The sequence below is a fragment of the Bombina bombina genome, chromosome 6, assembly GCF_027579735.1.
Source record: "Bombina bombina isolate aBomBom1 chromosome 6, aBomBom1.pri, whole genome shotgun sequence".
In the NCBI taxonomy this organism is placed as follows: Eukaryota; Metazoa; Chordata; class Amphibia; order Anura; family Bombinatoridae; genus Bombina; species Bombina bombina.
Window position 1 is genome coordinate 923,707,190 of NC_069504.1, and position 24,178 is coordinate 923,731,367.

The following is a 24,178-nucleotide window of genomic DNA, read 5'->3' on the forward strand; positions in this document are numbered from 1 at the left end:
GATTCTCATTGACTACATAGCCAAATTGACTCATGGAGGTGATTGGAACAAGCTGCTATTTAGGAGAGAAGCAGAGTGGATGTTTCGATTGAGGACCATACACCCTAAAGGACTCAATTCTTTACCAGACTTTGGAGCATTGTCAAAAAGTTATGTAGTTATGCGACACAGTCAGAGGGGACATTGGTTGGTTGGGGATGGGGACTGGGTGTGGGTGGTCTTCTGCCTATGGACCGAATTCTTACCCCACACCTGAGTTGATGGTGTCTTTGTGTGATGGCATGGATTACTTGTAGTTCACGTGATCACCATAAGTACCCCCTAGACCTGTATAAGTGTTCCCTTTCTCTACTAGTGGCACTGACACATACTGCAGACAATGAGTTACAGCATGTCCTGATTAGGGGTTTTTGTATGAGTAATGTGGTAGCAATGTTGCTAATATGCGATGTTGATTTATAATTGTATAGCCTATACTATATAGTTCTATGATATTTGTTCTTGTATCCAATTAGAAGCCGTATCCTATTTAACCATATATTTGAGCCATAACAACTTATACTGATGCCAATACTCAATGTTTTAATTGAGTTGTACTATCACAGTATTGTTTTTGAGAATTGGTATATGTTCAATATTCACAAGTGGCCTTATATTTTAGCTGCCTATATTTCTAGATTTGCATTGTTTAGGTATAGACATAATGTCCACATGATTTCAAACACCAGCAAGTATTTGTGTTTGTATACAAATAGTACGGAAGTGACGTTGGATATGATGCTATTCCGGCAGAACCGGAAGTGACGCAACTTCCGGTCCTTCGATATGGGAGATTGACGGTTAGAGACTGTACATGTGATTGAAAGCACATGATTATTTTAGGCACAATACAAGGATGTATCTAACACTGATGAGTTTGTAAATATGATGACAACCTATTAATGGTATTAAGAATGTTTAATTTTCTGCACATTTGTTTGAGTATCACGTTATATGATAATACCGGAAGTTAAAGTTGTTAACTTCCGAGTTCACTTGTAACTATACCGGAAATTATGTAATTTTTTGCGCTTTTTTTTTTTACAGGAAGAAGGAGGTTCTGTTTGTTGTATCACTGTATTTAAGCACGGTTTTGTGTGTACACTGTATGTTATGAAGAAGGGGAGTTTCACTCCCCGAAACGTCAATAAATTTGACTCTTTTATTTGGAAAAATCCTGGTTTGTTTCTGTTTTTGTGGGAACTTGTATATTTACACGTAACAACCGGGTGGCTGACCCCAGGAGGGCAGATTCACATTAGGACTGCTTGTATATATGTATATATATATACAGTATATATATATATATATATATATATATATATACACACATACACATACAATATATATATATATATATATATATATACACAGTATATGCCCGTTTCTACCTGTGTGTGTTTTTCTCTCTCCACCAGGGTTTGTCACTGTGTCTCTGCCTGTGTTTGTGTCTACTGCTGTGTTGTGTCTCTGTGTGTATGTTTCTCTATCTCTTTCAACCTCATATTAATATTACTTTTAATTTTTAAGTACACAATATATAATTAGTGTTTTTACATGTAATTCAAGTGCATAATCGAAGTGTCCAGCAACATTTGTATAACTAAGCTCCAAAGACCTTACAACAACATATACATTATCTCTTTAAAACACTTTTTATACATTCATTTTAATATATTTTACATTGAATATGTTTATATATGAATGTAATATTTTATTTTAACTTGTTTTACATGTGTTGTATTATACCTTTATTTTAGCACTTTTAACATTTTACTTCAGGTCTCAAGTCATGCTAACTTTTTTGCCTGCTGTCTTTCAAATAAATACAGAACAATCTGTAGGTGTGGGGGCACAATGGTCTGTGGGGTCACTCAATACCCCCAACCAAACTCTACCTAAGACCCCACTCTTGATACTAACATGCATATTTTTCACATATAGGGCCAGATTACGATAGGCACGCAAATAGTTACACACAAGCAATATGGGGTTTATCACAGCTGATTGCGTACGTCGGAAGGAGTACTCGTATTACAAATTGAAAGTGAATGTGAACGGGTGAGCGCAAACGCAATTTTCGCTAAAATGATTCCCTAGTCCTCGGAGCTCTGGTTAAATATTATGTGAAACAAAAAAGTGTCACAAAACACATAAAAATACATTTTTAACTACAGTTACACGCATAATAACACTATCTAATAACAATTATTGTATAAAAATTGCACAAAAAAGTTATAAGGGCTCAAAGATATGAGGGAGCGAATTATCAAATGTCGGGCAGACATGATTCACTGTAGGGAATCATGTCCGTCCGACATTGCTTAATGGTGACAGCATATGCTGTCGACATTTAACATTGCACAAGCCATTCTGATTCACAGTGAATTGCTTGTGCAATGCCGCCCCCTGCAGATTCACGGCCAATCGGCCGCTAGCAGGGGGTGACAATCAACCCGATCGGGTTGATTGCTGTCCGCAGCCTCAGAGGCGGCAGACAAGTTAAGGAGCAGTGGTCTTAAGACCGCTGCTTCTTAACTGCTGTTTCCGGTGAGCCTGAAGACTCGCACGGAAAGAGTGCGATTAGGGGCCATTCGGCCCTTGTTAAATCGGCCCCGTGGTCTCAAGTGTTAGGGAAAAAAAGCAGACACTGGGCTTTAACATAGAGATACATACATATACATCTCTAAAGATGTATATGTATGTTTAAATATGTGTGTACATATGTATTTATGTATATTTATATATTTACAGACATATATACACATAGATACAGTACATACAGTATGTACACATGTATAGCTGTATATATAAGTGCATTAAAGCCCTTTGCAGTTAAGTAGCTGAAAACATTTAAAACATATTTATGCAATATTCATATTTAATAAAGTATTTAACTATGTTTGTACTGTAAATATTTCACATTCCAATGTTCATCACATATGGGAATATGTTCTATGTATTTTTAAATATATATTACTATTTATATATCTGTATATATCTATACTTATGAAGAAATAGAACATATTCTTCTATTTGAAGAACATTGGAATGTGAAATATTCATATTTTCATGTCGGGTTAGTGCATTTGAAAAAATGTGATCAGGTTTTTCTCACGAGTAGGGTGTTAGTTTTTTCCACTTTTCACGCTCCATTGAAGACTATGGGTGAATATATTAATGAGGTTGCAATATTCGAAGTTCTGCTCCATATTTGTAATGCATTGAGGCATAGGAGGCAAGGCATTATACATTTAGGGCTAGATTAAAAGTGAGACTCTATCTTGACATTCGCTGGTAAAGAGGCAAATTTGTCCCTTTACCAGCGAATGTTAAATCACCAGCCATTACAAGTGGCTGGTTAATGCTACTGCAAGATCACTTTTACACTTAGCGCTAGAAATAATTAACCAGAGATCAGATCTCTGGTTAATGAAAAAAAGTTGTCCCAATTGCCCCCAAAGGACTGTAGAGTAACATAAAATAAAAATCTGAGCATCTTTAGTTTAAAAAAAAACTGCACAAAGCAGTTATAAGAGGTTAAAGTAAGGGGATGGGGGGTGTTAGAAAAAAACAGCACTGAAAGTGCCTTTACATGGATGTCAATGGGGGACTCTGTTTTCTTTAAAAATATATACAAATATATTTAGGTGTCTATATTTGTATATACACAGTTAAACACATAAATATATATGCATAAAAGCATATACATACTGTATATATTTATCTATTGCAGCCAAATGCTGCACGATTTGCCCCCTGCACTGCGCTAGGTGGTTTGCTGTGTCTGTTGGCATGAAAATGAGGCTTCCATTTAAGCCTATGGAAGTGTGCTCTTGTGAGCTTTTGGCTTCCGGACAATGCGAACGCAAGGTCGTGATCGTATTGCACCACACTTGTAATACCAGCGCACATATGGTATTATTGAGTGGAGCACAAATATTGCTCTTGCGTAAACTAAATATTACGCTCCTCTCGTAATCCAGCTATTAAAGGGACACAAAACGCACATTTTTTCTTTCACAATTCAGATAGAGCATGATATTTTAAACAACTTTCCAATTTATATCTATTATCACGTTTGATTTGTTCTCTTGGTATCCTTTGTCGAAAAGGATACCTAGGTAGGTTCAAGGGCTGCTGATTGGTGGCTGCACATATATGCCTCATGTTATTGGCTTACCCAATGTGTTAACTAGCTCACAGCAATGCATTGCTGCTTCTTTAACAAAGAATACACTCATGGACATTTAAAGGGCCACTAAACCCAAAATCTTTCTTTCATGATTCAGAAAGAACATACACATTTAAACAACATTACAATTTACTTCTATTATTTATTTTGCTTCATTTTTGAGATATCCTTATTTGAAGAAAAAGCAATGCACATGGGTGAGCCAATCACATGAGACTTCTATGTGCAGCAACCAATCAGCAGCTACTGAGCATATCTAGATATGCTTTTCAGCAAAGAATATCAAGAGAATAAAACAAATTAGATAATAGAAGTAAATTAGAAAGATGTTTAAAAATGCATTCTCTTTCTAAATCATGAAAGAAAAAATGTGGGTATCATGGCCCTTTAAGTGTCCTGTATATTTGTGAAGATTTTACTGAACAGTTTGCTAGAATACTGAACTGTCTGTAATGTTTAGAGCGGCCACGCTATCCATTGAAAGTATAGGGCCCTCTAAAGAGATGTTAGGTGCTAAACCTTTTTCTGGTAATTCTTTTTTACAGTTGACGTGTAATAACAGATTGCTCACTAAGCTTACAGCTTTCCCATTCCTGTTCTATCAATAGTGTCCCATTTGTAATCTGAGCCTTTAAAGGGACAGTCTAGTCCAAAATAAATGTACTTTCATTACCAAGTTTTGCTTTGTTCTCTTGGTATTCTTAGTTGAAAGCTAAACCTAGGTAGGCTCATATGCTAATATGTAAGACCTTAAAGACGCCTATTATCTGAATGCATTTTGACAGTTTTTCACCTCTAGAGGGCATTCGTTCATGTGTGTCATATAGATAATATTGTGCTCACGCACATGGAGTTACCTAGGAGTCAGCACTGATTGGCTAAATTTCAAGTTTGTCAAAAGAACTGAAATAAGTGGGCAGTTTGCAGAGGCTTAGATACAAGGTAATCATAGAGGTAAAAAGTGTATAATTATAACTGTGTTGCTCATGCAAAACTGGGGAATGGGTAATAAAGGGATTATCTATCTTCTTAAACAATAAAAATTCTAGTGTAGACTGTCCCTTTAATTGTTTCCTCAAAAGAGAGCTGATAACTTTGGGAGTTTGTTGCCTTACTGGGCCACAAAGACAAGCATGTTAGACCACACCCATGTGTTGTATGACAGTGACAGTGTCCCATAGAGCGAGAGGAGAGATCACATATATTATTTAGGAGTTCAAGCAAAACTTCTGATTTGGAGCTGAGAACAGTTTAAAAGGTTTTTGAAAGGTTTTGAATTCTAGTATTAAGGAGGGAGATTAAGCTAAAAATCCCCAGTCTCCCATCTGTGCCAGTGTTTACTTCATGTTATTTAATATACACTGAGAATGTTGCATATAGTAATGAAATAAACACTGGATTAGTTATAGAATTTAACAGTGTCTGTTATTGCTTTGAATGGGTGATACATACCTCATATATGTGATGTTTTTATCTAGTCTGCTTATTACTTTGTGTGCAGGGAACATTTTCATTATTATAACTCAACACGTTTGATCTCCGTGCATCCTATTCTGTTGGTGTGAAGAGCATTCAAGAAAAAGGCGGTGGGATTTTTCTGATATTTATAATTTTTTGTCTTATTTTATACTTTGTTTGAACATATGTATGTAAATAAAATTAAGGGAGCTTATATTTATATATACAATATATATAGTAATCCAACAAGTCGAGCACTCACTAATCAATAGTAATTCTGGGGTGCCTCCCAAATAATGATTATATACAAGCCACAGAGAGCACTCACCGTTTGGATGTGAATCAAACAAAGTAATTTATTGTGAACGTTTTCGGGGAGTGACCCCGTCCTCAGACAATTCCAAGTGAAAATAACAATCAAGTGTACTCACCAGTTCAAGTGAATTTATGTGCTAACTGTTTGCAAGCATCCTTCCCCCCATGCGCGCGCCATGACGAAACCGGAATTGACGACTGACGTCATCGTGCTGAGTTCCGGTAACGTGCCTAATACCTATTGGACAAAAATGTAAACAAAGTGGTAACCAAGGTAATGTTATACTGTCGCAATAAAAAATTTAGTATATGTGTACAATAAGTATACTACTCTGTGTAACCCTAGGGGCTATAGAGTGTGATCAAAATATCATTTATGTGATATAAGTGCGATCTTGTGCACTAGTTATAGTGCATTACAAATATGTGATTTAGGTCATATAAGAAGTTAAAAATAACGACTGTGTGGATGTAAATAGGAGAGAATAAAATAATTCCACAGGACTAACTGTATATGAGTCATAGAGGGTACTCGTGGTTAACCATATCATATTCTAAACCTCTATACATATATAATTTTCTAAACCTATATATATATATATATATATATATATATAGTTAGTATCTTTGAGATGAATATTCACTATTATTATCATACTAGAAATTATACTATAATATTAAGAGGAGAAGAGTATAAACATTATTATTCGTATCATACTGGAAATTATGCTATATTATTAATATAGATATCCAGGATACTATACCCATATGTTATTTGGGCTCTACTAAAATGGCTATACTGAATAGTAAAGGATAAACTATATTGTGTGGCAACCAAGGAGCATCTATGCATCAGACTAGTGATCAGATAAAGATGAAGGGCAATCTAGGCAGCTCTTAATGTTACCCTCTAATGGTACCCTCTAGGACTCCTATACAGTTAGTCCTGTGGAATTATTTTATTCTCTCCTATTTATATCCACCCAGTCCTTATTTTTAACTTTTTATATGACCTAAATCACATATTTGTAATGCACTATAACTAGCGCACAAGATCGCACTTATATCACATACATGATATTTTGATCACACTCTATAGCCCCTAGGGTTACACAGAGTAGTATACTTATTGTACACATTTTTTATTGCGATAGTATAACATTACCTTGGTTACCACTTTGTTTACATTTTTGTCCAATAGGTATTAGGCACGTTACCGGAACTCAGCACGATGATGTCAGTCGTCAATTCCGGTTTCGGCATGGAGCGCGCGCGGGGGGAAGGATGCTTGCAATCAGTTAGCACATAAATTCACTTGAACTGGTGAGTACACTTGATTGTTATTTTCACTTGAAATTGTCCGAGGATGGGGTCACTCCCCGAAAACGTTCACAATAAATTACTTTTTGATTCACATCCAAACGGTGAGTGCTCTCTGTGGCTTGTATATAATCATTATTAGGGAGGCACCCCGAAATTACTATTGATTAGTGAGTGCTGAACTTGTTGGATTACCATATTTATTGTTGTCTACAGCACCCTACAACTACCTAATAAGACTGACTATAATATTATATGGACTTCCTATTGTTTTTAATATAAGGACTGGGTATACTGTGTTATACATTCTATACAATGGAGACAACTTACTTGACTACTGCAGCTCCTGATAATATCCCGGGGGCTACCACATTTCAATTTACAGAAGAAGATGCTGCTAATATATTATTTGATGTTCTTAATACAGGACCGGTAACCAACAAACCGGTATACATATACAACCATTTACTTAAGCTTAAGAAACGGCTTAAAGATTTGGAATTACACGGGGCTTACCTCTCGGAGTACTATAGAAAAAAGTACATTCCACAAGGGTTTAGAATTAGAAATACCGCTACAATTGGCAGATATAATCCATCATTCTGTGAGAAATGGTGCAGTATACTGAATAAGTGTTCCCTAGACCTATTACTGCTAGTCATTCAAGAAGTGGGTATACAACTGCAACAGACGAATATTGAATTAGCACAATATGAGCAAGTACATTTTGATACCATAAGACATGATACACAGGATAATTGGTTAGACAAACTGAAAACTGAGATGATATAGTACGAAACTGAACAAATACAATTTAAAAATAGAAAGCTAGAGATGGTCACTAATGATTACAGAGATCGCCGCATTTACATCTGGCAACTCTCAAAGTAAGAGAGACAGAGGGATTACCCAGGATGATCAAGACGCCCCAGATATAAGAAACCAGCCACACTCACTACTGTTGACAGCTCTGGAGCTAGCTCAGAGGAGGAACAGACCTCTACAACTAATAAGGAACCACAGTATCCAACAGGTGTCACAACACGGTCAAAAAATGGGGGAGGCCACGGCCACACATCAGACGGGGGGCCACAAAGGCCAAACCCCCAAAACTGCCAAATTTGAAGACACAGATATAGAGGTTAACCTAAGCACAAGAGCACTCACGGATGTAGAATATAGGGTACTTAATAAAGGACTTACCTTCATTCCCACATGTGCCACAGATCATTTTGCCCTTTTTGTGGACTTACAAAAGTTTAATAGACAACTAAAGCTTAAAGAGCACTTTGGGATGACAACAACAAACAAGGATACCACCTTATTTAAGAAAAAAATCTTCATATGACCCTCATAGTACCAATTCCAGCATCCGGACATATCAACGTCTACTCCAAGGAGATTTAGAGAACCACATACGGGGGAATAAGGGCATGGGATATAATAATCTGTCCAAAGTGGAATGTCAGGCAGTAAAAACACTTGCCAAAGATCCAGATAATATTATACTGGAGGCAGACAAGGGAGGAGCCATAGTGATCCTTAACTACAAAGACTACAGGGAAGAGGCTCTATCCCAACTGGAAGATACCAGTGTATACAAAAAACTCCCCATGGATCCATCAAAAACCTTTAAGAAAACAATTGACAAATATTTGAACAGAATATATCAAGAAGGCCAAATAAATGCACAGGAATTGGACTTCTTGAAAACAACATATCCTCGACTACCTGTATTCTATACAGGTCAAAAAATACATAAGTCCTACCCCATACCGACTACACGCCATTCTCCCCGAGCTCTCACCAAACTGTTGGAGGGGCTGCAACGACATAGGCACCCCAACACATATATGGTGGACATGTCCTGTCGCCCAAGAGTACTGGGAATCAATCAAAGCAGAATTCGAAATTTTCTTATCAACAAATCTTGAACTAAATATCTGGTTTTTCTTTTTTAACAAGTTCACTAAAATAAAATGTAAACTAAGACTGGCATTACTAACTATTATGACAAACTCAGCAAAACGATTGATACCAAAGCACTGGAAAAACCATAGCCTCCCGTCAGTCTCAATTTGGAAAGAAACGACCTCTCAGTTCCTCAAACTAGAAAAACACCACTACAACCGCAATAAACAGACAGACGACTACCACTCCATTTGCTTCCTATGGGAAGAATACCTCAATCACACACAACCCCCACATACAACATAAGGAACCCTACAATACCTTTTCTTTACATACCTACCTTTACACTCCATTGCTTACAAACGACAATGGACCTTTCAGCCCCAACCGATTCTCCACCTATCTTCTCGACCTTACAACCCTTCTCTTTTCTACCTGCAGGAATCATGTAACCAGACTATATTTTACACAGTTAAATACCTAATTAGATACTTTCTTTTATTTAACCAATAATTACTCTCACTGTTGTTGACCCATAAAGGGTATCTTATTTATTACACAAAAAAAAAAAAGGGAATTACCTTTCTCTCTGTATGTCAATTAAACTTTCTTTGTTATTCCCTTGTAATTTATAGAATTGCCAAAACAAAACAAAAGACTGATGCATATGTACCATTTTGCAAATTCTCATGTTTGTATTATTTATACGTTTTTCAATAAAGCATTTAAAATCAAAAAATACATAAGTCCTTGGAACATCCCCCGGGACGTCCAATTGTGTTAACAATACAATTTATGCTACAGCCTTAAGCCATTTTTGTTGACACACATCTGCAGCCGCTTGTCAAAAGGATGAACTCCTTCTTATTGGATTCAAATCACCTATTAGAAATATGTAAGACGCTTAAAGATATAAGGGGCACTGATCTACTGGTAACCCTCAATGTAGCAAGTTTTTACACTGCTATAACCCATAAATTGGGTCTGAGAGCGGTTAAAAACCAATTATCCAGATACCCCTATGTTGGACCTTCAGTAGATATACTACTAACGCTTCTAGAGTATTGCCTCACTTACAACTACTTCAAATTCGAAAAGGATATTTATCTCCAACTCACAGGGACAGTGATGGGGTCCAATGTGGCCCCATCTTATGCCAACCTGTTTATGGCAGAATTTGAAGAACATGACACGCAGCTGTTCAAAGATCCCAGGATCATACTATTTCATAGGTATATAGATGATCTTATAATTATATGGAGAGGTTCAGTAGAAGAACTGTTTACATGGCACCGAACACTGAATTTTACATGTCCAGCATTGAAATTCAAAATGAACCACAGTACTATCTCAGCTGACTTTCTGGATCTTCGACTTTATAAAAAGGAAGGCACTATACAGTCTACGCTGTTTAGAAAAATCACCCACCAGCCCTCAAAAAAGCTCTACCCATTTCACAAATGAAAAGAGTTCAAAGAAACAACACAGAAGAAGCTAAAACTATACAGCAACTAAATGAGATGCAAGGTAGATTTGAAAGTAGAGGATACCCAAACAAGGAACTAAGGAGAATAAGGGATACTCTATTGGATGAAGAGGACACAGGGCAACATAAGGAGGAAGTAGACTACAGGATGACCTTTGTAACCACATACTCGCAAGATAAGCAAGGGATATCTAGATTATTACAACAAAATTGGCAGATATTGACGTCGGATAAACAACTCCGACTATCAAATGCACAAGTCCCTTGAGTGGGATTTAGGAGAGCATGATCACTCAGAGATACTCTCGTACAAACAAATCTGACACACAACTATCAAAAGACCAATTGGTTACAAGGGAAACCAGGATGCTATTGATGCAAAGGATGCACTACTTGCAATGCATTAACTACGGGCACCTATTTTACACACCCGAATGGAACTAAAAGATATTACCACAAATATAGAATGACCTGTACTACACAATATGTGGTATATCTATTACACTGCACCTCTGGTCTATTCTACGTGGGAAAAACCATTGATAATCTGCGCATGAGAATGGCGAATCAGAGGTCAGCAATTAGGGTGGCAATAGATAATAAACAGTCCGAACAGCCAGTGGCTAGACACTTCCTCCTCAAGGGACATACTGTGAAGGATCTGCAATATACATTAATTGACCATATGCCGCCTCTAATAAGAGGAGGTGACAGAGGGAAACTTCTTCTCCAGCGAGAAGCCAGATGGACATTTGAACTGGGTACCCTGGTACCAAATGGACTTAATACACAACTTGATTGGCGCAGTTATTTATAACATTAAGAGCTGCCTAGATTACCCTTCATCTTTATCTGATCACTAGTCTGATGCATAGATGTTCCTTGGTTGCCACACAATATAGTTTATCCTTTACTATTCAGTATAGCCATTTTAGTAGAGCCCAAATAACATATGGGTATAGTATCCTGGATATCTATATTAATATTATAGCATAATTTCCATTATGATACGAATAATAATGTTTATACTCTTCTCCTCTTAATATTATAGTATAATTTCTGGTATGATAATAATAGTGAATATTCATCTCATAGATACTAACTATATATATATATATATATATATATATATATATAGGTTTAGAAAATTATATATGTATAGAGGTTTAGAATATGATATGGTTAAAACCACGAGTACCCTCTATGACTCCTATACAGTTAGTCCTGTGGAATTATTTTATTCTCTCCTATTTACATCCACCCAGTCCTTATTTTTAACTTCTTATATGACCTAAATCACATATTTGTAATGCACTATAACTAGTGCACAAGATTGCACTTATATCACATAAATGATATTTTGATCACACTCTATAGCCCATAGGGTTACACAGAGTAGTATACTTATTGTACACATATACCAAATTTTTTATTGCAACAGTATAACATTACCTTGGTTAGCCGTCACTTCCGGTTTCGGCATGGTGCTTGCGTGGGGGGAAGGATGCTTGCAAACAGTTAGCACATAAATTCACTTGAAATGGTGAGTACACTTGATTGTTATTTTCACTTGGAATTGTCTGAGGACGGGGTCACTCCCCAAAAGCGTTCACAATAAATTACTTTGTTTGATTCACATCCAAACGGTGAGTGCTCTCTGTTGCTTGTATATACATATATATATATACACACACAGACACGCACTATATATATATATACACAGTATATATAAACTGTATATATATATTCCGAACACCTTTGGCTTCAGCACTGTTGAACTGTTGTTGGGTTAAAAGTCTAGGGGCAGAAAAAGTTACTGTGGTCACAATAACCAAAGTCCTGAAGTTAGTGCTCCTTGGTCTTTTGCTCTTGCGTTAACTTTTTACTTTTAACTTGTAATACTGGCGCTAATGCAGCCGCAGAAATGTTTTACTTTGAGGGCAACTAGCCCGCGAGCAAAAAAAAATGTATTTAGCACGTCCCTTGTAATGTGGCCCTAAATATATTTGAAGTAAAGTATTGAGGTTATTCCCTGCATCTCTCTCACTCTAGCCATGTTGAAAACTATCTTTTACTAGATTCCAGTGCTGAAGTTTTGCACATGTGCAACAACTCTCCTTCAGATACCTGCAGTGTTCCATAATGTCAACACTTATCATTAGAGGGAGGTACATGAAAAGTGTTTAGTGACCCTTTAAACTGTTATTTTGTTAACAAATTTCCATTGCTTTGCAGTCCATGGCCATACCCTATGTAAAGCTTATTAAAACACCAATGTATACAGTAGAAATGTATAACAGATGCATAATAAATACACTATGCAATAGAAATCTGAATTTCATATGAGTAGTAGATTCTTTCCTAACAAATTTAAACTTTTTTAAATTGTATTTCCTTGTCCTCAATACAGGGCCAGTGCTACAATAGAGGCAGACAAGGTGACAACCTAAGGGCACTCCCGCAAGGTGGCATGATGGCTGGAATGGAAGGGAGCTTCCCTGAAATATAGGGAGGAAGAGAGTGCAGGTCAGCCAGGACAGCTGGAAGTATCTGGCTGAAATATCTCACTGTATAGCCCCTGCGCTCCCTGCAAAACTTTAGCAGCTGTAATAAAAGTTAGTGAAGCTGGTGACAGCAGTGGGACTTGCCTTCACCTACAGCCTAATGGATATTCCTGGAGCTGATAGGCGCTTGTAGGAGCACTGACAATCTTCCAACTGTTTATATCCTGCAAGATGTAGAGGAACTCATCATCATTATACAGGGCTGCCTGTTCTTTTTCTTAGTGTATGAACTTTCAACATTATTATCCAGTACAGCATATATGTTATTAGTGTATAAGTTTTCTGCATTAATTATACAGTGCGGCATGTTTATTAATGTATAGATGTCTTGCATTATCATATAGTGCAGAGTGTTGTTTAAATTAGTTTATAAATGTCATTATCCTGACCATGAAGGGGAACACCCAAAAAAAGTGTTAATTGTACTGGTCCCTTGGCTAACATTTAATTTAGCACTTTAATGCTAGTTAATGTGGTCTATTGTATTGCTTGAAAAAATGTATACTTATGGAAAAATGTATCAAGATGCATTTGCAGCTTCTGAAAACTTGAAGCTGAACTTGAAGAGTGAGTTTGCCACCCCAAATTTAAGAAGCGGTCTCTGCTTATTATCCTTGATGGCAGAGATGTATCACCTCACTCTCACTTGTTTGGGGTGATTGATAGGCCCTGCTCTCATGCAACTGGTTGTCCAAGAGCAGGGGGCAGGATTGAACACCAGAGCTCTTCTGTAGTCTTACATTTTGCCAAGTTGCAATTGCAGGTGGACAGTTTTTCTGCAGCTCCATTCATTCTCCTGTTAGACATGCTAGTATCAGCCTAGGTATAATTGTGGAAAAGAAAATAGGTCATACTGCCTTCAGGTTTGTGTGTCTTATATATTGTCACCACTGTTGGATTCATTATGCAGAGCCACCAATTTGCTAGGTTTTGAAGAGCCACCACTTTGTATGTTATGATATGCAGAAAGTAACCATTATAGCTATTTTAGTTAAAATAAATCAGATTAACAGTCAAGAATTCAATGTGATAACAGAAATCTTTTTTCTCTATCATTATAGACAAAATAGTTATCTATAGCTACTTAACACACAATTAAAACACTTTGTTAAGAAGCAGTAATGGCAGGGGGAGGGGCAGCAAAATGTGACTGGGTCTCAAGTGTGATCAAAACTCCTAGCATCAGCCCTGTCCCTGTATCATGTAACAGCCATAACCCAATCTAAGAAAAATATAAACAATAAAAGTGCATTGAAAGTGTATTTTACTACAGAAATTCAGAACTCATGTAAAATGTAATGTTTCATTTAATGTTACATTTGTGTTAAAGCATTGCTTTGCTGTCTCTTTAACCTTTCAAAATTGATTGTCCACTAACACTGAATATTGGTAAAAGAGCATAGGGATTGTGCATCATTTTGGATCCCATTAAAATCATTAAACAAGATTTTGCATAAGTAGAGATACAGGGCTCTCTTTACGAGACTGCATGCAACTCAGGGTAACTCAAACCAGCCTGCACCCACAAGTTAAGAATCAGCAGCTAAGACAACTGTTTTCTAACCCCTCTGCCACCTTTAATTGACAAGACTGACCAATGGCATAAGAGCAGGGGGTGGGACTCTACAACCATATGCTTGTGCTATCAGAAATGTGGGCATCAAATGCCTCCCTGGGACCCTTTTCTGCCACATATATTAATAAATAGTGCCCATAGTGTTCTAGCACACAGTAATAAAAAATAAAATGAGACTATTACTCACTCTCTTGGATTCTGATTCAGCTGTTTTTTCCTCTGCAAATACCACACTGCTTCTCTTGTTTTTTTTCCGGGCTCTCCTTAATTTAACATCAGCGTCAGCATTTACGTGTAGAAAATTTGATTCTGCCTCTTGATTTTTGGCCTTGGGCGATGTCACTTCAAGGTCAAAGCTAAAGGAAGGAGAAGGTCAGTCAATGTGTTTCTTTTAATTTTTTATAAATGTTTCGTACTGCACCATGCAAGCATTTACATTTTTGAATATGTACAACACAAAAAATACTAAATTTGTAAACATAACTTTGTAGTAAGATAAAGACAGTGTACTGTGATTTACTACATTTATGAAAACAACAGGTGTTAATTGTATTAAAGGGAAAGTGTACTTAAAAAACCCTTCTGTCGTCCATATGAAAGATCAGCATCTAAATATGTTGAATATCTTTTTTTCCTCAAAAGAAGTAAACCAAAAGCTGTTTAAATTTAAATTGAATATAATTCCCATTAATGCTAATTGCCTACTAGGCACCTGCTAATGTTCATTGGTTTATAGGTACTTCCTGCTAATGCTCATTGGTTGAGAGGTACCTCCTGCTAGTTTTCATGTGAGCATTGGAAAAAAGTACCTAAAAGACAATGAACATTAGTAGAAACTGTATGATTGAAATTGGTAGGTTTTTAATAAAATTTAAAGGGACACCTAAAGGGAAACCCAAAATTTTCTTTCCTGATTTATATAGAACATGCAATTTTAACAACTTTCCAACAGACTTCTATTATCAAATGTGCTTTATTCTCTTGGTATCATTTGTTGAAGGAGAAGCAATGCACTACTGGGAGCTAGCAGAACACACTGGCAAGTCAATGACAAGAGACATATATATGTGCAGCCACCAATCACCAGCTAGCTCCCAGTAGTGCCTTGCTGCAATTTAGATAATAGAAGTAAATTGGGAATTTTGTAAGACTGCATGCTTTACTGTCCCTTTAACTACTCACAGGAATGAAGCATCCAATTGGAATGTGCTAAATATCATGTGCTGGGAATTTCCCATAAACCTCCCTGCTTGTTTGTGAAGTGAGCAGTAAATGTTTATTAACATTGTACATTTGATTCTTGTTGTTTCTGTACAGGATTGTTTGGAAGCCGTCCTGTCTCCATCTTAGCCTGTGAATGAGCCAGCTGCGAGGTTTGTGAGAAATTCTCAGCACGTGATATTTAGCTCAGTTCAATCAGGTGCTTCATTCTTGTGAGCGTATTTCATCTATTTCTTCTTAAAACTGGAATCATTTTGGAAGTTAATGCACAATTTTGGTGCCCTATTACCACTGTGAATGGAGAGATGCTGCCAGCACTATTGGGATTTATGGACTCTCAATAAATTATTATTACTAGATGGACTGAGACCATAAGTATATTTTTTTGTACGTATAAAACACTGGTGTGAGCATTGTTTCCTTTTATAATTTTGTTTATATGGACATGAAATCCAAATATTTTTATTTTGGGATTCAGATAATAAAGAATGTGAGTTTAAACAACTTCCAATTTACTTGCATAACATAGTTTGTTTTGTTCTCTTGGCATCCTTTGTTGAAAAGGATACATAGGTAGGCTAAGGAGCTGCTAATAGGTGGTTGCACATATATGCCTCATGTTATTGGCTCACCTAGGCCTAGATTTAGAGTTTGGCGGTAGCCGTGAAAACCAGCGTTAGAGGCTCCTAACGCTGGTTTTAGGCTACCTCCGGTATTTGTAGTCACTCAAAAAAGGGTCTAACGCTCACTTTTCAGACGCGACTTTTCCATACCGCAGATCCCCTTACGTCAATTGCGTATCCTATCTTTTCAATGGGATTTTTCTAACTCCGGTATTTAGAGTCGTGTCTGAAGTGAGCGTTAGAATTCTAACGACAAAACTCCAGCCGCAGAAAAAAGTCAGTAGTTAAGAGCTTTCTGGGCTAACGCCGGTTCATAAAGCTCTTAACTACTGTACTCTAAAGTACACTAACACCCATAAACTACCTATGTACCCCTAAACCGAGGCCCCCCCCACATCGCCGCCACTCGATTAAATTTTTTTAACCCCTAATCTGCCGACCGCCACCTACGTTATCCTTATGTACCCCTAATCTGCTGCCCCTAACACCGCCGACCCCTATATTATATTTATTAACCCCTAATCTGCCCCCCTCAACGTCGCCTCCACCTGCCTACACTTATTAACCCCTAATCTGCCGAGCGGACCGCACCGCTATCATAATAAAGTTATTAACCCCTAATCCGCCTCACTAACCCTATAATAAATAGTATTAACCCCTAATCTGCCCTCCCTAACATCGCCGACACCTAACTTCAATTATTAACCCCTAATCTGCCGACCGGAGCTCACCGCTATTCTAATAAATGTATTAACCCCTAAAGCTAAGTCTAACCCTAACACTAACACCCCCCTAACTTAAATATAATTTAAATCTAACGAAATTAATTAACTCTTATTAAATAAATTATTCCTATTTAAAGCTAAATACTTACCTGTAAAATAAATCCTAATATAGCTACAATATAAATTATAATTATATTATAGCTATTTTAGGATTAATATTTATTTTACAGGTAACTTTGTATTTATTTTAACCAGGTACAATAGCTATTAAATAGTTAAGAACTATTTAATAGCTAAAATAGTTAAAATAATTACAAAATTAACTGTAAAATAAATCCTAACCTAAGTTACAATTAAACTTAACACTATACTATCATTAAATTAATTAAATAAAATACCTACAATTACCTACAATTAAACCTAACACTACACTATCAATACATTAATTAAATACAATACCTACAAATAACTACAATGAAATAAACTAACTAAAGTACAAAAAATAAAAAAGAACTAAGTTACAAAAAATAAAAAAATAATTACAAACATAAGAAAAATATTACAACAATTTTAAACTAATTACACCTACTCTAAGCCCCCTAATAAAATAACAAAGACCCCCAAAATAAAAAATGCCCTACCCTATTCTAAATTACTAAAGTTCAAAGCTCTTTTACCTTACCAGCCCTGAACAGGGCCCTTTGCAGGGCATGCCCCAAGAAGTTCAGCTCTTTTGCTTGTAAAAAAAAACATACAATACCCCCCCCCAACATTACAACCCATCACCCACATACCCCTAATCTAACCCAAACCCCCCTTAAATAAACCTAACACTAAGCCAAAGTCTTCATCCTATCCGGAAAGAAGAGTAGATCCGGACCGGCAACCATCATCTTCCAAGCGGCATCTTCTATCTTCATCCGATGAGGACCGGCTCCATCCTGAAGACCTTCACCGCGGACCCATCTTCATCCGGCGACGTCCAACTGAAGAATGACGGTTCCTTTAAGGGACGTCATCCAAGATGGCGTCCCTCGAATTCCGATTGGCTGATAGGATTCTATCAGCCAATCGGAATTAAGGTAGGAATATTCTGATTGGCTGATGGAATCAGCCAATCAGAATCAAGTTCAATCCGATTGGCTGATACAATCAGCCAATCAGATTGAGCTCGCATTCTATTGGCTGTTCCGATCAGCCAATAGAATACGAGCTCAATCTGATTGGCTGATTGGATCAGCCAATCGGATTGATCTTGATTCTGATTGGCTGATTCCATAAGCCAATCAGAATATTCCTACCTTAATTCCGATTGGCTGATAGAATCCTATCAGCCAATCGGAATTCGAGGGACGCCATCTTGGATGACGTCCCTTAAAGGAACCGTCATTCTTCAGTTGGACGTCGCCGGATGAAGATGGGTCCGCGGTGGAGGTCTTCAGGATGGAGCCGGTCCTCATCGGATGAAGATAGAAGATGCCGCTTGGAAGATGATGGTTGCCGGTCCAGATCTACTCTTCTTCCCAGATAGGATGAAGACTTTGGAGCCTCTTCTGGACCTCTTCAGCCACCGGATGATGGATCGCCAACCCCCGCTTGGGTTGGATGAAGATTTTGGAGCCAGGACCGATCGGTGATACCCGGTGAGGTGAAGACAAGGTAGGATGATCTTCAGGGGCTTAGTGTTAGGTTTATTTAAGGGGGGTTTGGGTTAGATTAGGGGTATGTGGGTTGTAATGTTGGGGGGGGGGTATTGTATGTGTTTTTTTTTACAGGCAAAAGAGCTGAACTTCTTGGGGCATGCCCCGCAAATGGCCCTGTTCAGGGCTGGTAAGGTAAAAGAGCTTTGAACTTTAGTAATTTAGAATAGGGTAGGGCATTTTTTATTTTTGGGGGTCTTTGTTATTTTATTAGGGGGCTTAGAGTAGGTGTAATTAGTTTAAAATTGTTGTAATATTTTTCTTATGTTTGTAATTATTTTTTTATTTTTTGTAACTTAGTTCTTTTTTATTTTTTGTACTTTAGTTAGTTTATTTCATTGTAGTTATTTGTAGGTATTGTATTTAATTAATGTATTGATAGTGTAGTGTTAGGTTTAATTGTAGGTAATTGTAGGTATTTTATTTAATTAATTTAATGATAGTATAGTGTTAGGTTTAATTGTAACTTAGGTTAGGATTTATTTTACAGGTAATTTTGTAATTATTTTAACTATTTTAGCTATTAAATAGTTCTTAACTATTTAATAGCTATTGTACCTGGTTAAAATAAATACAAAGTTACCTGTAAAATAAATATTAATCCTAAAATAGCTATAATATAATTATAATTTATATTGTAGCTATATTAGGATTTATTTTACAGGTAAGTATTTAGCTTTAAATAGGAATAATTTATTTAATAAGAGTTAATTAATTTCGTTAGATTTAAATTATATTTAAGTTAGGGGGGTGTTAGTGTTAGGGTTAGACTTAGCTTTAGGGGTTAATACATTTATTAGAATAGCGGTGAGCTCCGGTCGGCAGATTAGGGGTTAATAATTGAAGTTAGGTGTCGGCGATGTTAGGGAGGGCAGATTAGGGGTTAATACTATTTATTATAGGGTTAGTGAGGCGGATTAGGGGTTAATAACTTTATTATGATAGCGGTGCGGTCCGCTCGGCAGATTAGGGGTTAATAAGTATAGGCAGGTGGAGGCGACGTTGTGGGGGGCAGATTAGGGGTTAATAAATATAATATAGGGGTCGGCGGTGTTAGGGGCAGCAGATTAGGGGTACATAAGGATAATGTAAGTAGCGGCGGTTTACGGAGCGGCAGATTAGGGATTAAAAATAATATGCAGGGGTCACAGATAGCGGGGGCGGCAGATTAGGGGTTAATAAGTGTAAGGCTAGGGGTGTTTAGACTCGGGGTACATGTTAGGGTGTTAGGTGCAGACGTAGGAAGTGTTTCCCCATAGCAAACAATGGGGCTGCGTTAGGAGCTGAACGCGGCTTTTTTGCAGGTGTTAGGTTTTATTTCAGCTCAAACAGCCCCATTGTTTCCTATGGGGGAATCGTGCACGAGCACGTTTTTGAGGCTGGCCGCGTCCGTAAGCAACTCTAGTATCGAGAGTTGAAGCTGCGTTAAATATGCTCTACGCTCCTTTTTTGGAGCCTAACGCAGCCTTTATGTGGACTCTCAATACCAGAGTTATTTTTATGGTGCGGCCAGAAAAAAGCCGGCGTTAGCTACGCGGGTCCTTACCGACAAAACTCTAAATCTAGCCGTTAGTAAGTTAACTAGCTCCAAGCAGTGCATTGAATCACAGAAGAAAAAAATTGGGTTTCATGTCCCTTTAAGAATATTAAAAAGCAGTATTGGTGCAATCATTAGTATTGTAATTGTTGCAATATTGTGTGTTTGTGTATACTCCCTTATATTAATTTGCCAAACTTGTTAGCCTCCATTTAACCATTTGGCTCCCAGAGAAAAACATGTTGCTGTGCTTTCTAGCAGAAAGAGTTTAAAGGGCCATTATAGTCAAAAAATGACATGCTCATATCTGTTAGAGCATGTCATTTTAAGACTATAGACCCTAAAATACTGTGTGTTTAACCCCCGCAACACTCAGGATTTGCAGAGCACTGCTGGTCCTTAATGGAAAATGCTGCTGGTCCAAACTATTGTATACATGTGTATGTAATATACAATTGGTTTGTGTTCCAGTAGATATATAAGCTTAGCATTAAAGCTAAACATATAGCTCAATTATTATTTTTTAACTATAAATCATGCACATAAATTATGTTTAAAAATAATGTTTGTTTATCATTTCAATTGAATCCTTAGACAAATATAAAATTATAATTAAAAAAATATGCATGAAAATGTTAACTGCAAATATCTAATGAGCAATATTATTGGTTTGTGTAAAAAACAATATTAATTTAACTAGCCATCATGTTTTGACTATGCGCTTGCCATGTAGGTCTACAGAAATAAAAACTTTTATAGCTTTTTGTGCTATTTAGAAAGTAAGAGAGAGTTTTTCTGGCTATATTGTATTTGTAATACACACAGCTTATCTAATTCAAAGGAAATTTCTTCTGTGGAAATTAAACACCACCAAAAAGATTAGCTGAAACCACCCAAGTTCATCTTGAAGTTTTCACATGACAAATTCGATTGGATCAGAATGAGGACCAAGGTTATTTATCATTGAAGATAAATTATCTGTCAAACCTGTTGATGCACCATGAGACTGAAATAAGCAACACAGATCAAATCTGTCAAAAGATTTATGTTTGAGATAAGAGACTTTACAATGTCGAGAATACTATGGAACTGCTATTTATCTATGTGTCGTGAGAGCATTGTAAGATTAAAGTGTTATAAAACATGTTGAGATCTGTGCATATTCTAAAAGGGCTAATTAAGTAAAAAATAGTTTGCAAAAAAAATTGTTCAAAAACTGCTGGCAAGTATTTTTTTTTTAAATGTCAAAAATAAGCAAAATTATTTACATAGCCATGCTGTCTTGAGTAGTCTGATCCACCCCCCTTATCAGTGTTTAACTACAGAAACACAGGCATTGTATTTCACAGCAGCTTATTTGCTTCTAGGCATGCCCCAGCAGATAATCACAGTGTACTTCTGCATTCTACCAAAGCAATGGTAGCTATAGATACAGCCATAGAAGGAAATGTGTGGGGGGAGTTAAAGCTGTACAATTCGGAAACATAAAAACAGAATTTATGCTTACCTGATAAATTACTTTCTCCAACCGTGTGTCCGGTCCACGGCGTCATCCTTACTTGTGGGAATATCTCTTCCCCAACAGGAAATGGCAAAGAGTCCCAGCAAAGCTGGCCATATAGTCCCTCCTAGGCTCCGCCCCACCCCAGTCATTCGACCGACGGACAGGAGGAAAAATATAGGAGAAACCATATGGTACCGTGGTGACTGTAGTTAGAGAAAATAATTCATCAGACCTGATTAAAAAACCAGGGCGGGCCGTGGACAGGACACACCGTTGGAGAAAGTAATTTATCAGGTAAGCATAAATTCTGTTTTCTCCAACATTGGTGTGTCCGGTCCACGGCGTCATCCTTACTTGTGGGAACCAATACCAAAGCTTTAGGACACGGATGAAGGGAGGGAGCAAATCAGGTTACGTAAACGGAAGGCACCACGGCTTGCAAAACCTTTCTCCCAAAAATAGCCTCCGAAGAAGCAAAAGTATCAAATTTGTAAAATTTGGCAAAAGTGTGCAGTGAAGACCAAGTCGCTGCCTTACATATCTGGTCAACAGAAGCCTCGTTCTTGAAGGCCCATGTGGAGCCACAGCCCTAGTGGAGTGAGCTGTGATTCTTTCAGGAGGCTGCCGTCCGGCAGTCTCATAAGCCAATCGGATGATGCTTCTAAGCCAAAAGGAAAGAGAGGTAGAAGTCGCTTTTTGACCTCTCCTTTTACCAGAATAGACAACAAACAAATAAGATGTTTGTCTGAAATCTTTTGTAGCCTCTAAATAGAATTTTAGAACTCGGACTACGTCCAAATTGTGTAACAAACGTTCCTTCTTTGAAACTGGATTCGGACATAAAGAAGGTACAACTATCTCCTGGTTAATATTCTTGTTAGAAACAACCTTTGGAAGAAAACCAGGCTTAGTACGCAAAACCACCTTATCTGCATGGAACACCAGATAGGGCGGAGAACACTGCAGAGCAGATAACTCTGAAACTCTTCTAGCAGAAGAAATAGCAACCAAAAACAAAACTTTCCAAGATAGTAACTTAATATCTATGGAATGTAAAGGTTCAAACGGAACCCCTTGAAGAACTGAAAGAACTAGATTTAGACTCCAGGGAGGAGTCAAAGGTCTGTAAACAGGCTTGATCCTAACCAGAGCCTGAACAAATGCTTGAACATCTGGCACAGCTGCCAGTCTTTTGTGTAGTAAGACAGATAAAGCAGAGATCTGTCCCTTTAGAGAACTTGCAGATAATCCTTTCTCCAAACCTTCTTGTAGAAAGGAGAGAATCTTAGGAATTTTTATCTTATTCCATGGGAATCCTTTGGATTCACACCAACAGATATATCTTTTCCATATTTTATGGTAAATCTTTCTAGTTACCGGTTTTCTGGCCTGAACCAGAGTATCTATCACAGAATCTGAAAACCCATGCTTTGATAGAATCAAGCATTCAATCTCCAAGCCGTCAGCTGGAGGGAGACCAGATTTGGATGTTCGAATGGATCCTGAACAAGAAGGTCCTGTCTCAAAGGTAGCTTCCATGGTGGAACCGATGACATATTCACCAGGTCTGCATACCAAGTCCTGCGTGGCCACGCAGGAGTTATCAAGATCACCGAGGCCCTCTCCTGTTTGATCCTGGCTACCAGCCTGGGAATGAGAGGAAACGGTGGAAATACATAAGCTAGGTTGAAGGTCCAAGGTGCTACTAGTGCATCTACTAGAGTCGCCTTGGAATCCCTGGATCTGGACCCGTAGCAAGGAACCTTGAAGTTCTGACGAGACGCCATCAGATCCATGTCTGGAATGCCCCATAATTGAGTTAGTTGGGCAAAGATCTCCGGGTGGAGTTCCCACTCCCCCGGATGGAATGTCTGACGACTCAGATAATCCGCTTCCCAGTTTTCCACACCTGGGATGTCGATCGCAGATAGGTGGCAGGAGTGATCCTCCGCCCATTGAATTATTTTGGTCACTTCTTTCATCGCCAGGGAACTCCTTGTTCCC

The 24,178-nt window shown here is 37.6% G+C and overlaps 1 protein-coding gene across 1 annotated transcript in view; it reads right to left on the reverse strand.

Annotated features, from left to right (window-relative positions):
* The window catches only part of DOCK2 (dedicator of cytokinesis 2), a 1,640,323-nt gene that overhangs the window by 60,770 nt on the left and 1,555,375 nt on the right, over nt 1-24,178 (reverse strand). The window contains 1 exon segment of the mRNA XM_053718563.1: nt 15,052-15,220. Coding sequence (XP_053574538.1) covers nt 15,052-15,220 — 169 coding nt within the window.